The sequence below is a fragment of the Hylobates moloch genome, unplaced genomic scaffold (assembly GCF_009828535.3).
Source record: "Hylobates moloch isolate HMO894 unplaced genomic scaffold, HMol_V3 SCAFFOLD_15, whole genome shotgun sequence".
NCBI lineage: Eukaryota > Metazoa > Chordata > Mammalia > Primates > Hylobatidae > Hylobates > Hylobates moloch.
The window spans coordinates 27,852,679-27,865,814 of NW_026652290.1; the positions used below are offsets into that span (position 1 = coordinate 27,852,679).

Genomic DNA, 13,136 nt, shown 5'->3' on the forward strand with positions numbered 1-13,136 from the left:
AATAAATTTATTAATGTTACATTAACACGAAATACAAAGAGATCTTTCGTATGTCTGATACCAAAGACATAACTGAAAAGTCATTTTTCCAAATCTTGAGCTTGCATTCACCTACCTGTCTAACCCTCACATGTGCTAATTAACTGCAAATGCCATTTCTGGGCTTCACACACATTCTGTGGCTTTCCCTTTTCTGATGTGACTTCCCTCCATTACCCCACACCTCCCTGCGCTGTCCCCTGCTGTGCCCTTGCCTGGAATGCCCTGCAGCCTGCTTCAGCCCAGCAAAGTATTCATCTTACCAGTCCATGCCCTGACTCCTGATGTCACCCTTCCCTGCATCACCCTTCCCTGTGTATTTGGTGGATAAGGCTTGATTGAGGCTCAGGTACTGAGTCCCTGCTGGCACATCGAGAACCAGATGTCACCCCGATGATAAGGAAGACAGACATGGGACTTCCATATGAATTGCATATGATCATCTGACATGCACCCTACTAACTAATGGATCCTGCTGTTACCCCAAAGCTCCAGAACCACACCGGGCTGGACACAGGCATTTCCTGTCCCCTGAAGAGCCACTGAACCCAGCACAAAAGAGATCTAGAGCTCTCCAGACCTATGGAATGGCAACCAAAACCATGCCCAGGTTTTGAGTTAAGCCTCATTAGTCTCCCTTTTCCCTTCACAGTGTAGAACTGTGCAGCGCAGCACTAAGTGTGAATGAGAGCAGAAGCCTCAAGACAGAACTGAACCCACCAGCTTGAGCTGACAACACTGCCAGGGGTTCTCTCTCTTTGATCACTGAGTTAGGAGGCATGGGTGAGGGATGCAGAGAGCCGCTCGTCAGGAGACATCAAGCTATCCAAGTCAATATCCTATTAGTAGGGATGGCATGTTATAAATGGCATAAAGATCTCACCTGCCCCAGATTCGGAATTGTGATTTAACCTAGTCCTCTCTTCAGGCATCAGAACCAAATTAGAGTGCTTTATATGTGCAAGGAACTAATGCAGAAAGACATTATGGGTAAGTCAAGGGAGATGCCCCAGCCATTGGGCAAATTCCTCTGACTCCTCCCTGATGGAACTAATTCTTTTTCTTCTGTGCCCGGATCCTAGAATCAAGATCCTTAAGGTCTGAGTACAAATTCCGCTTCAGGATGGCGCTGCTGCACAGCAGGGCACCTTGCAGGGCCCCGAGCAGCCCACAGGTGAAGATATCCTGGCCTAGGAGGCAAGAGCAGAGGCCCCTGAGTGCGCACCCAGGCAGGCCCAGGGAAGGGTGGGGCCCTGGTGCTCTTCCCTCCACATGAGGGCCACCCAGAGCTGGCTCCAATCAGATCGGGGCCACAGCCTGCCCAGGCAGCCCTGCTCAGGGGATGGGAGGCTGCAGGGAACAGCAGGGCCTGAGGACAGGAACAGAGGACGTTGGGCGACAGGGGCCCAGGGTCTCAGGTCCTGACAGCATGGGGTGGTGAGTATACCTGTCAGATAGAGGTTGGGGATGGGGCTCTGGGCCCTCAAGGAGGCCATCACACGAGGGTGCAGGCGGCCCAGGTCATGGTCAGCCCCGTAGCAGGCACCTCGGGGAGCAGCCAGATAGAACTGGTTGGTGAGTGGGGATCCTGCAGTCACACTCTCCACCTGAGGGCACAAAGGGCAGCCAAAGGGTGGGGCAGGCACGTGAGATCCTGGCTCCCCTCCCTCTTCTGCTCTTTCCCATTCGCTGACTCCAGGGATGGGTGCCCTGTCCTTCCCTGGGGCTCAGATGTCTTGAGGCCTGATTCCTCTATCTCAAGGAAAGGGCAGAAATGGCACCGTGAGGTCCGTCACCCCCCCAAATACTTTACCCCCTACCTTCCCCTCCAGCTGTGGGAACAGTTTCAGGACCACTGACATAGAGGCTTCCACAAAGGAGTTTTTGAAGGTCTCATAGTCACTGCCCCGCTTTCCCTTCAGCTCCTCCTGCCACTCCTCAAACCACTCGTAGGCGCTGGGTATGAGCATGATCATGGTGGACCGGCCTAGGGATCAGAGCTGATATTACTACTGCCCAGCCCCTCCCTCCACCCCCTCACCCGGGACCTGCAGCCCCACCTGGGAATCGGTCCTCCCAAGTCGGATCTTTGGCTGATGGGAAAGCGATGAAGAGAAGAGGGATGTGTTCTGCAGCCTCTTCCCTGGGCATGGAGACGTAGCGCTCCATCCTGCGTGTGACAAGTGTGTGGTGCAATCTCCAGGTTTTTGTCCTCAAAACCCCAGAACCACTGCAAGGACTGCTCATCCCTAGGGACTCCCCACAGGGGTGAAGCTGAGCCACAGCCTTGGCGTGACAAACTTCCAGGAGCAAATTAGAAATTGCCCGCTTCCTCCCATTCCATAATCTCTGCTCATTCTCTGAGTCAAGCAGGGAGGCACGGGCCACACACACACACACACACACACACACACACGTGCGCGCGCACGCCTTACGCCTGGTCCATGTCCGTGTCATAGTAAACATAGTAGTTGGTAGACGGCAGACGCAGGTCTTCCTTGGTGCCTCGCAGGCAGATGAAAACAGAGGTCATGCCTAAGCCGGGCCGCACCATCCCCAGCTGCTGCTTCACACCTGCCAAGGGGAGTGGTTGGTGCCTGTGAGGCACCTTGTTGCTTAAGGACAATGAGAGGGCCGGCCAAGAAGAGGAGAAGCATGACCCAGACGGAGCAAGTTGGCTCCAGAAGGGGACACATTGGGGAACCTGCAAGAGGGGCAGTGCAGACCCGCCTTTTACCTGGCAGGCAGCGGGCATTCCCCGGCAGTAGGTGTTCATAGGTGTTGAACAGTCCTGCGTTGGAGACCACGATGGAGCAATAGATGTTCACCAGCTCATGCCCCTTCTTCACACTGACACCTGCAGGCACAAGAGCTTGGCTGAGGGTCTGTGAGCTCCGGGATGAAGAGGAAGGCCCACAGCTCCCATGGATCTCTCTCTGCCTGTGCCCATTTCTCAGACCTTGGAGTCCAGCTACCGGGACTCAGGCAGGGCAGGCCCCTGGGAAAATGCAAAGTGAGTGAATCTCTTCAGGTGCTTTCACACTATCCTACAACTGCTTGGGCTTACTTTCCCTAGCACTGTACCCACCTGTGTGTGTATGTTTGTGTGTACTCTGTGTTTGAGCCAAATCCCAGACAAAGCTCAAGGGCTAAAGACCTTCCGCTGGAAATCTAGGCCCTTTTCTCTGCTGCCAGAGTTGTTTCCAAATACTCTTTAATACCCTCCAATCGGGGCTGGGCACAGTGGCTCATGCCTATACTCCCAGTGCTTTGGGAGTCTGAGGTAAGAGGACTGATTGCTTGTGTACAGGAGTTCAAGACCAGCCTGGGCAACAAAGTGAGACCCTGTCTCTACAGAAAAAAAAAAATTTAAATTAAGCTGTATGGGGTTGTGCACACCTGTAGTCCTATCTCCTCAGCCAGAGGAATGGGTTCAGCCCAGGAGTTAAATGCTACAGTGAGCTATGATGACACTACTGCACTGTAGCCTGGGCAATAGAGTGAGACTGTGTATCTAAAAAAATGAATGAATGAATGAACGAATGAATGAATGAATAAAATAAAAATAAAACCCTGCAATGATGCCTCATCCTGGATAAGAGAACCTCCAAAATCTTACAGCAGCCTGTGCAATGTGGTCCCTTCTGTGTGTCCAGCTCCATCCATCTCTGGTCACTCTCACTAAACTCCCACTAAACTATTAGGCAGAACCAATATCAAACAGCTGAGAGTCAACCATTTCTTACCTACAAAAATGGCAGTTTCTTATTGTTCAACCTAATACTTCTGGATGCCTGAAAACACTCAGCTCTTTCATATCTCCACACCTTTGCACATGCTGCTTCCCCTTCCTGGAATATTCTCCAACCTCATCTGCTTGCTGGCTTCATCTCACCCTTTATTACTCAGCTCCAACACCTGTGCCTCCAGGAGGTTTCCCCTGTTCCACTGTGCTGTCTGTTACCCCCATCCTTAGCACATACCTCCAGATGGCACGTAAATGAATGCTTTTTCTTTTTTAAGACAAAGCCTCGCTCTGTTGCCCAGGCTGGAGTGCAGTGGTGCAGTCAGCTCACTGCAACCTCTGTCTCCCAAGTTCAAGCGATTCTCCTGCCCTGGCCTCCAAGTAGCTAGCATTACAGGCTCCCAGCACCGTGCCTGGCTAATTTTGGTATTTTTAGTAAAGACAGGGTTTCACCATATTGGCCAGGCTGGTCTCAAACTCCTGACCTTGTGATCCACCCACCTCGGCCTCCCAAAGTGCTGAGATTACAGGCGTGAGCCACCACGCCTGGCCCTGGCTAATTTTTGTATTTTTAGTAAAGACAGGGTTTCACCATGTTGGCCAGGCTGGTCTCGAACTCCCAACCTCAGGTGATCCGCCTGCCTTGGCCACCCAAAGTGCTGGGATTACAGGCATGAGCCACTGCGCCCGGCCTCTTTTATCTCTATCTTTTATTACCTAGCACTTGAAAAACAAACAAATATATCTGGATTGTATTTAGCTCAACTGATAAACCTACCTTGCTTCCTGGACCCCTTTCAGCTGAGAGGAGAACTTGTTCATGGACATCAGAGAAAACCTTGCCCAACTGACAGCCACCTCTCTCTTACCACCCAGTAACTTATCAGTCTCTTCTACTAATGGATTCTCTCAGATCACTGATGGCCTTTTCTCCTTGATTTTTCATTTTGCACTGGGCCCCCCGCTTATCACCTCCTTGAAAGGTTCCTCTGATAAATGCATGTTTACATCAGCCCAGTTTTTCCCAGGCCTCTTTTTGTCTGCTTCCCTGGCCTCTTGAAGCACCCATTAGTCATAGATGGCCTATTCTGTTTAACAGAGTCCTTCTTGCACAGACCTTCTATTCCAAGAGTTCATTTATACTGGGATTCTGAGTCCCTGTGCAGGTTACAGCATCAACCTGAGCCAGGGTAATAAGGTTCTGGGCCCCACTTTACAGATAGAGGCAGGGAACCTTTCTGGCCTCCATACTATCCTGTGGAACCCAAGGTTACTCATTCATTCTATCGGCCACTGAACAGCATTTATTGAGCCTCCAATATGCGCTAAGATTTATAGATACAAAGATAAAAGACAGTCTCTACACTCAAGAAGACAGTCGGCTGGTCTCAGTGGCTCACGCCTATAATCCCAGCACTTTGGGAGGCCAAGGTGGGCGGATCACAAGATCAGGAGATCGAGACCATCCTGACTAACACATGGTGAAACCCCGTCTCTATTAAAAATACAAAAAATTAGCTGGGCGTGGTGGCGGGCACCTGTAGTCTCAGCTACTCGGGAGGCTGAGGTGGGAAAATGGCATGAACCTAGGAGGCGGGGCTTGCAGTGAGCCGAGATCGCACCACTGCACTCCAGCCTGGGTAACAGAGCAACACTCCATCTCAAAAAAAAAAAAAAAAAGAAGACAGTCATAGATTACTGGGTAAATAATAATAATTTTATCTATTAAATAAATACTGTTCTTTGAGGACCATGCAATCCTTTATTTTTCTTTTCTTTTCTTTTTTTTTTTTTTTTGAGATGGCGCCTTGCTCTGTCGCCCAGGCTGGAGTGCGGTGGCACGATCTCAGCTCACTGCAACCTCTACCTCCTGGGTTCAGGCAATTCTTCCGCCTCAGCCTCCCAAGTAGCTGGGAGTATAGGTGCGTGCCACCATGTCCAGCTAATTTTTGTATTTTTAGTAGAGACAGGGTTTCACCATATTGGCCAGGCTGGTCTCGAACTCCTGACCTTGTGAGCCACCTGCCTCGGCCTCCCAAAGTGCTGGGATTACAGGCGTGAGCCACCATGCCCAGCCCTATTTTTCCGTTTTGTTTTGTTTTGTTTTTTAAAGAGACAGGGTTTAACCATGTTGCCCAGGCTGATCTCAAATTCCTGGGCTCAAGTGATCCTCCCATCTCAGCCGCCCAAAGTGCTGGGGTTACAGGCGTGGACCACTATGCCCAGCCAATCCTTTATCTTTCCTGCTTCCTTTTTATTTCTGGACTAATCACTATCCCTAGACCCTGCTCTGGGGCAGATTCTCACCTTTAGAGCCCATGAGGAGGTCAGTTCTCCTACTCCTTCCAGTCTCAGGGAGACCCCAGGTCTTGCCCACACCAACCCAGGGACCCAGAAGGGCAGGGTGGGGCAGGGCTCTCACCACAGGCTTTCCCAGCTGAGTCCAGCAACACACTCTGCACAGTGGCCTTTGTAAGGACAGCGCCCCCAGCCCGCTGAATCACAGGGATGGTGTGGAAGGCAATTTCACTGGAACCCCCTCGGGGATAAAAGGCTCCTTTCATGTAGTGGTTAACCAGCAGGGCGTGCATGGAAAAGGCACTGTGGCTGGGGGTGACACCTGCAGAAGGAAGGAAGGGTGTTGAGCAGGCAAGAGCAGGCACCAGCACCATTCAGAAAGGAACGTGGAATTCTGTGAGATAACACACAGCCCAGTCTATCCGAGGAACCACGTGTTCCTCAGGGTCCAAGGCAGCCAGAGGAGCCTTTCCATCCAGACATGGGGTACCTTAGAGATCTTGGCACCAGTAGGAATATCCTCCCTGCAAACTGCCATGCTGCCAGACCAGGCAGGACAGTGTTGGTTGAACTGAAAAATCATCCAAAGCATGGATGAAGAGAATTTTGACCAAGGAGTCCAGCAGGGGGCCAGACTTCTCATCCACAAGCTCCAGAGGGCCTGGGGTTTACACAGCTCCATATCAGTCAGCCAGGCAGGGTCGAGAAGAAAGATTGAGAGATGAGAGGGCAGCCCTTCCTCCTCCAGAAGCTGCCCAGAGCCCAGGGCCAGCACCCACCGTAAGTGGGGAAGATGTAGCTGAGCACTGCCTGGAGCTCAGAGGAGGCCCCCAGCTGCTGCAGGACCTCAGCCAGGCTCTGGGTGGATGCGTGAAGGAATGGAGAGAAACGAGTCAGCAGCCCACACCTGTCGAGGAGCTGAACCACAGGCAATGGGAGGAACTTCAACAGGATGGCATGAGGGGCTCCACTGGATACCACCTAGGGGAGTGAATGAGGACAGCAGGCCTCACGTCTAGAACCGCTGTGACAGAACTGCTACCCCCATAGCCTGGACCAGCCCGAGGATCCAGCAACACTTACCACTGACTGAACTTTGCTGAATTTGAATATTTTTTAAAAATCTATACTCTGTGAATTTTTCCCATCCTACACTTGGATGAGTCCTTTTTTTGCTTTTTATTTTCCTGCTCAAATTCCTTTTCAAAAATCCCAATCTGGTCTCGGATGCAGTAAAAAGGAATAGTGATCTGATGTCACGGAAGCCAGCCTAGCCAGGGAGGAGAGCAAGGCATCCCCGGAGGCCAGGGTGACAGCAGCAGCCGTACAGCCAAGGCTCCAGAGAGAGATGGAGAACTGGATGGACTTGGGTGGAGGCTGAGCTAAGAACAGATGTGACTCTTCCTCCCTTCCTGCCTCCCCCACTGCATTCTCCACCCACAGTGCCTCCACTAATAATGAAGAAAGTCAGCCTTATTGGGAACAAACTCTGAGTCCTCAGCATGTCCATGTTACCTTAACCAGCTTTATATACTTGTCAATGATAGCTTCCTCCTGTGGAAACTTCTCCTTGAGGCCCTGAATGTAGGCTTTCTCTCCACTGTACATGGGGTACTCCTTTTGGCCATTGGGCCCTTCCAGTACCATGATGTCAAAAGGAGAGGACAGGGGAGCCCAGTCCAGCTGCCCTTCAGTGATCTGGTCCAAGATAAAACGGCCAATGCTGCCCTCCTCCATACGCCCAATGTAATGGATTCCTGTTGGGAGATGGAAAAACAAGGTAGTAAAGGGATACAGGGATTAAGCCCTGGAAAGGTGGCTGAGGAAGTGAGGTGGAAGAGGTTATCTGGCCTGGCCAAGTTCACGTCCAGAGTGAGCTGCCCACCCTGTCTGTAGGGAGGTGTCACAGCAGAAACCACCAGATCCCTGCCCGGTTCGACTCCCAGTAGCTATGCTGTCACATAAGAAAAGTGCCCAGAGGCTGGGCACGGTGGCTCACACCTGTAATCCCAACACTTTGGGAGGCAGAGGGAGGTGGATCACTTGAGGTCAGGAGTTCGAGACCAGCCTGGCCAACATGGAGAAACCCCATCTCTACTAAAATACAAAAAAATTAGCAGGGTGTGGTGGCCCACTTGGTGGGATTACTGAATGTAATCCCAGCCACTCGGGAGACTGAGGCACGAGAATCACTTGAACTCAGGAGGTAGAGGTTACAGTAAGCTGGGATCACACCACTGCGCTCCAGCCTGGGTGACGAAGTGAGACTCTGTCTGAAACAAACAAACAAAAAAAGTGCCCAGAGAGAAGATGGCACTTCCAAAACAACAGAAATGCTCTGTAGCACCCCACAAGGGCTGCTCCAAGCCTCTTCAACATATAGCCATGCTCCCAACCCTTTTCCACACAAGCCTTACCTGTGTCAAATTCAAGGCCATTCTTTCCAAAGGTATGACAGCAGCCCCCTGCCTTGGTATGTTGTTCCAGCACCAGGACTCGCTTGCCAGCTTTAGCTAGAATTGCAGCTGCAGCCAGGCCCCCAAAGCCACTGCCAATTACCACCACATCCAGCTTCTCCGGCACTTGGTTGGCTGAAAAAGCTACAGCAGAAGGGCCAAAGGGTGGGTTTCTCAGGCAGGGGCAGGGAAATAGCAAAGATAGGGAAACCAAAGAAGACTTCTCTAGCTTGTACAGGGCAAGAAAACTCTAGAGCAGTTTGGCACAGAACTCTTGACTAACAGGTTTCAAACATTTTACCTGAGAATACTCAGAACCAGCCAGGCAGATTTGGCATTTTGGTTTTTCGTTTTTTGAGACAGAGTCACACTCTGGCCCAGGATGAAGTGCAGTGATGTGATCACAGCTCACTGCAGCCTTGAACTCCTGCCCTCAAGCAATCCTCCTGCCTCTGGTTCCCGAGTAGCTGGGACTACAGGTGCATGCCACCATGCCTGGCTAATTTATTTTTATTTTCATTTGTATTTATTTATTTTTGAAGGCGGAGTCTTGCTCTGTCACCCAGGCTGGAGTGCAGTGGCGCAATCTCCGCTTACTGCAAGCTCCGCCTCCTGGGTTCACACCATTCTCCTGCCTCAGCCTCCCGAGTAGCTGGGACTACAGGTGCCCGCCACCATGCCTGGCTAATTTTTTTTAAAAATATTCTTTAGTAGAGATGGGGTTTCACCATGTTAGCCAGGATGGTCTCCATCTCCTGACCTCGTGATCCGCCTGCCTCGGCCTCCCAAAGTGCTGGGATTACAGGCATGAGCCACCACGCCCGGCCTATTTTATGTTTTATAGAGCCAAAGTCTTGCTGTGTTGCCCAGGCTGATCTTGAACTCCTGGCCTCAAGTGATCCACCCACCTCGGCCTCCCAAAGTGCTGGGATTACAGGCATGAGCCACCACGCCCAGCCCACAAGCCAGTTTCTTTGGAAGATGCAGGATCTGCAAGCAACATTGGAATAGCTGGGTCCTATAGTGGCTCTTCCAGGTCCTGATGGAAAGGCTTGGGCAGGACAGAACTGCGCAGAGGCTGCAGCTCTGAGAAATCACAGCACCAGCCCCTCCCATAGGGCAAGTCTGGAGGCAGTGCTAAGGGAGGCAGCACCTTCTCAGAAGACAAAACTGGATAGCAAGTGGTGCTATATGGGTACTTCCGATACAAGATCTGTTCTTTAACAATCACTGGCAAAGAACTGAGATCTGGGATGTTTCAAGATGCAAGAGAACTTGGCAAACTGCTTATTTTTTGAATGTTTTTAGAGAGATCAATAGTAAAAAAAATTTCACATGTAAGTATATAAAATAAATATATGAAACAAGTGTCACAATACAATACTTAGTGGAACTATGTATAATGCACTCTGATATTTTCTATTCTACTGCATTCTAAAATACTAGTTGCGGCCGGGTGCGATGGCTCACGCCTGTAATCCCAACACTTTGGGAGGCCGAGGTGGGTGGATCGCTTGAGGCCAGGAGTTCGAGAGCCTAGACAACATGGTGAAACCCTGTGTCTACTAAAAATACAAAAATTAGCTGGGCATGCACACTACTTGGGAGGCTGAGGCACGATAATCACTTGAACCCAGGAGGCGGAAGTTGCGGTGAGCGGAGATCGCGCCACTGCACTCTAGCTTGGGCAACAAAGCGAGACTCTGTTTCAATAAATAAATAAATAAAGCCAGTTGCAACTCACTAAATTGATTTCATAGCCCACTAACAGACCACAACCCGGTTTGAAAAGCAGTTAAGCTAGTCATCTCATTTTTAGACCAGCCCAGGTAGGTGCTAATGGTTATGCAGCAAATTAGTGACAGAGTCCAAGCTAAAACTCAGTTCTCAGAAGTCCAGATGATTAGTCCTTCCACTTAGAACAGTACTGTCTCTGATTGTGTAGCAAGATATGACACGGAGAATGCTAAAATTTACAAGTGAGAGGGACTCTGTAGATCAAACAGGTGATCCATTATTTTTTAAAGCAGCAGAACTCTTTAAACCCTAGAAGCAACCACAAAATATGTTTTAAAGATGAGAGTGGAGAGCAGGCTCTGAGCCTGAGGCACTTTGTTGAACCTCTGCCAGAGTTTCAGAACTAGGGTTCAATCCTTATGAGTTGGGACCATGCAGAGCCTGTTAAATCACCGGACGGGCAAAATGCAATTTCCTATGCAGGTTGGGACACATTTCTGTGCTGCTCCCCCACACCCCTGAGCTCTCATGAGAGGGTAGGTGAAAAAGTTAAGGTCCTGGAACCAAGTGGAGGAATGTCTCTTATCAGTCCGTGAGCTGCGGGGATTACAAGTGGCAGGGCGGGTGCCAAGACCTTGCAAACCAAGGACAATGACCGCACCCTTGGGACTACTATTCCCGGGGCCAGCTAGGGCGAAGGCTATCGACAGTGTCGGACACTAAAGCGGGGCTCCTCCAAGTGCAAGGAAGCCCTCCCAGAACTTTACATATGGGGAAACTGAGGCCCAGGTCTGGTAGCGGCTGCCTTGGCAAAATGAGAACCCAAACCTGTGAGAATGCCTCGAGTGCAGCCCCGGACCCCAGGGTCCCTCCTGCTACCTTGTCTGAGAACCTTCTTCCTGGCCTCCTTGTCAGTTACCAGGGGCGCTGGTGGCCGTTTGACATCTTCGGAGAAAGGATTCGGGGAGCTGCCAGAGAATAGTCCCAAGTAAACTTTGCAGAGGACGGCCAGTAGCAGCACGGCCAGAAGTAGCACCAGCGGAAGCCACATCACGCCGGCGTCGGGTCGGGTAAATAGGACAGCTGCGACTGCGCTCAGCCTCTAGAACTGTGGCTCCGCCCGGGCTAGTTCGTTCTCCAGTGAGGAGGCAGAGGTAGCTTTGAGCACTGATTAACCAGCCAGCCAGCGAGCGAAGCGCCAACTCTCCGGTGACGATTGACCCTCCCGGCTCTCCGTATTTCTTTTGCTGCGCAGGGTTTCCATTGCCTACTGGGAAATGTAGTTCTTGGGGCCAGGGGCGACCGCACGGAAGAGACTGTGCGCATGAGCAGATGAGGCCTAGCCGAGGCGGCGGGACCCCCAAGTTTGGAAAGCTCTGTTAACGGTGAGACGCGTTAACGCCTGCCAAGGGGAGTGGTTGGTGCCTGTGCGGAGCTAGCAGCCGGCCTGAGAAGGAAGGGAGAATGTGATCCGGTGGAAATGATCACTATGGGGCGAGACAAAGCCGAGAGTTGTAAGACTGAAAGAGAATCACGACTGGGAGACAGGAGTCCTGAGTTCTGGTCCTGGCTCTGCCCTGGACTCGCTGCCCTGAGGTGTTAAATTGCTTTCCTCCTCTTACGCCTCCAGGCTATGCGAAAGTTCTGTCCAAAGGCCGCAAACAGCCCGTCTGACTGGGTGTCTTGATGAATTGAGATCTCTGTTATCTGCGCATCACAACCGGTGATCGTCTGGCTCTGTGCCCCTCAAAGTGGCCCATAGTTTTGTCCTGGGGGCCCGCCTGGGACGGAGTCGTCTATGGCGGGTCCCTAATGACACCCTATCCGTGGGGAACCTGGGGGACGGGAAGCAGCCCACAGACAAGCACGGTGAAAGGATCAGCGAAGGGCCGATCTAATTTAAATTCCTATGCAGAGAGTCTAACCTCCAGCAAGCAGTTGAAGAATCATACCCCCTCCTTGCCTAAAGAGGGTGCACAATGAATATTTGATTTGAGAAGGATCCATTTTTACAGGAAGGCCGTTTCCTTAGGTCCAACTATCAGGAATTTGCCTTTGAGTACTTCCTTGTTTGACAGAGTTGTTGCTCTTTTCTTCTCTGATGCAGATAGTAACTGCCCCTACTGAAGGCCCCAGGAGTGCTCCAGCCAGGTGTGGAAAGCTAGTCACGATTCTATGCTACTTGGTTCATTTTCTACACAGCAACAGAAGAGCCCTCCTGAGATTGCTATTACCATACCCGCCTGTCACTTTGCCAAGGCTGGCCAATGTGTGTTTTGTCATAGGCTGTCATGAAGGCCATGGTGGAGGAAAAGGAAAGGGGAGGCAGATGTTGAGGCCCCAGAGGCCGCAGTGAGAGCAGTTTAGTTCCTGAGGTGCCAAGACTAAGGGGGCACTGCCCTGTCCCCAGGATTACAGTGAGCCACATGTCCAGCCCAAGAACCAGGAGGTATTCTTCCTCTCAGTGTTAATAATCAAACCATCCTGACACCAGCAGCCAGTTTTTATGGAATCCTGATCATTATTACCACAGTGGAGGGCTGACCTCATAGAGAGGCTACCCTCCTTCCTTAGTCACCCAAGCCTGTGAACTATGATTGTCAGTTGTATGTGGGCCATCTGCCCACTTAGGATGCAATTTTTGATGTGACAGACATTCTGGATGTCCAATTCCCCATGATGAGGTATGAGCCTTATCCAGCCCTTTTCCTGAGGGAAGCAATGTCAGATGAAAGACTTAGAGTTGCCCAAACTGGCTAGCCAGCTGCCACATGTACAGTATTGGTGATAACTGAGAAAGGTTAGAACATCGTGTTGCATTTTGAATTTCTACCATCGTTGGAACCAGGTCTAGCATTATA

The 13,136-nt window shown here is 51.1% G+C and overlaps 2 protein-coding genes across 3 annotated transcripts in view; one reads left to right on the plus strand and one right to left on the minus strand.

Moving 5' to 3' along the window:
* RETSAT (retinol saturase) lies at nucleotides 1-11,687 on the minus strand. Its single transcript, XM_032177776.2, has 11 exons — nucleotides 11,155-11,687; nucleotides 8,500-8,682; nucleotides 7,598-7,839; nucleotides 6,862-7,063; nucleotides 6,207-6,404; nucleotides 2,777-2,896; nucleotides 2,475-2,613; nucleotides 2,100-2,209; nucleotides 1,860-2,026; nucleotides 1,487-1,646; nucleotides 1-1,229 (listed from the first exon to the last, which is right to left on the minus strand). The coding sequence occupies exons 1-11, from the start codon at nucleotides 11,324-11,326 to the stop codon at nucleotides 1,090-1,092; spliced, it is 1,833 nt and encodes a 610-aa protein (XP_032033667.1). The 5' UTR covers nucleotides 11,327-11,687; the 3' UTR covers nucleotides 1-1,089.
* Nucleotides 11,683-13,136, plus strand: part of ELMOD3 (ELMO domain containing 3) — a 27,835-nt gene continuing 26,381 nt past the window's right edge. Inside the window, exon 1 of one of the 2 annotated variants that reach the window (XM_058428573.1) lies at nucleotides 11,683-12,724. The gene's annotated coding sequence lies outside the window, so the exon portion shown is untranslated. The remainder of the gene's footprint in view (nucleotides 12,725-13,136) is intronic. The other variant, XM_058428572.1, reaches the window with a different exon arrangement.

Excerpts from the sequence above, each read along its gene's own strand:
- RETSAT (XM_032177776.2), bottom strand. The coding sequence starts at position 11,326 with ATGTGGCTTCCGCTGGTGCTACTTCTGGCCGTGCTGCTACTGGCCGTC. Across the intron at positions 7,064-7,597 it reads AGTATATAAAGCTGGTTAAG|GTGGTATCCAGTGGAGCCCC; the intron begins GTAACATGGACA and ends TCACTCCCCTAG. Across the intron at positions 2,210-2,474 it reads GACACGGACATGGACCAGGC|GATGGAGCGCTACGTCTCCA; the intron begins GTAAGGCGTGCG and ends TGTCACACGCAG.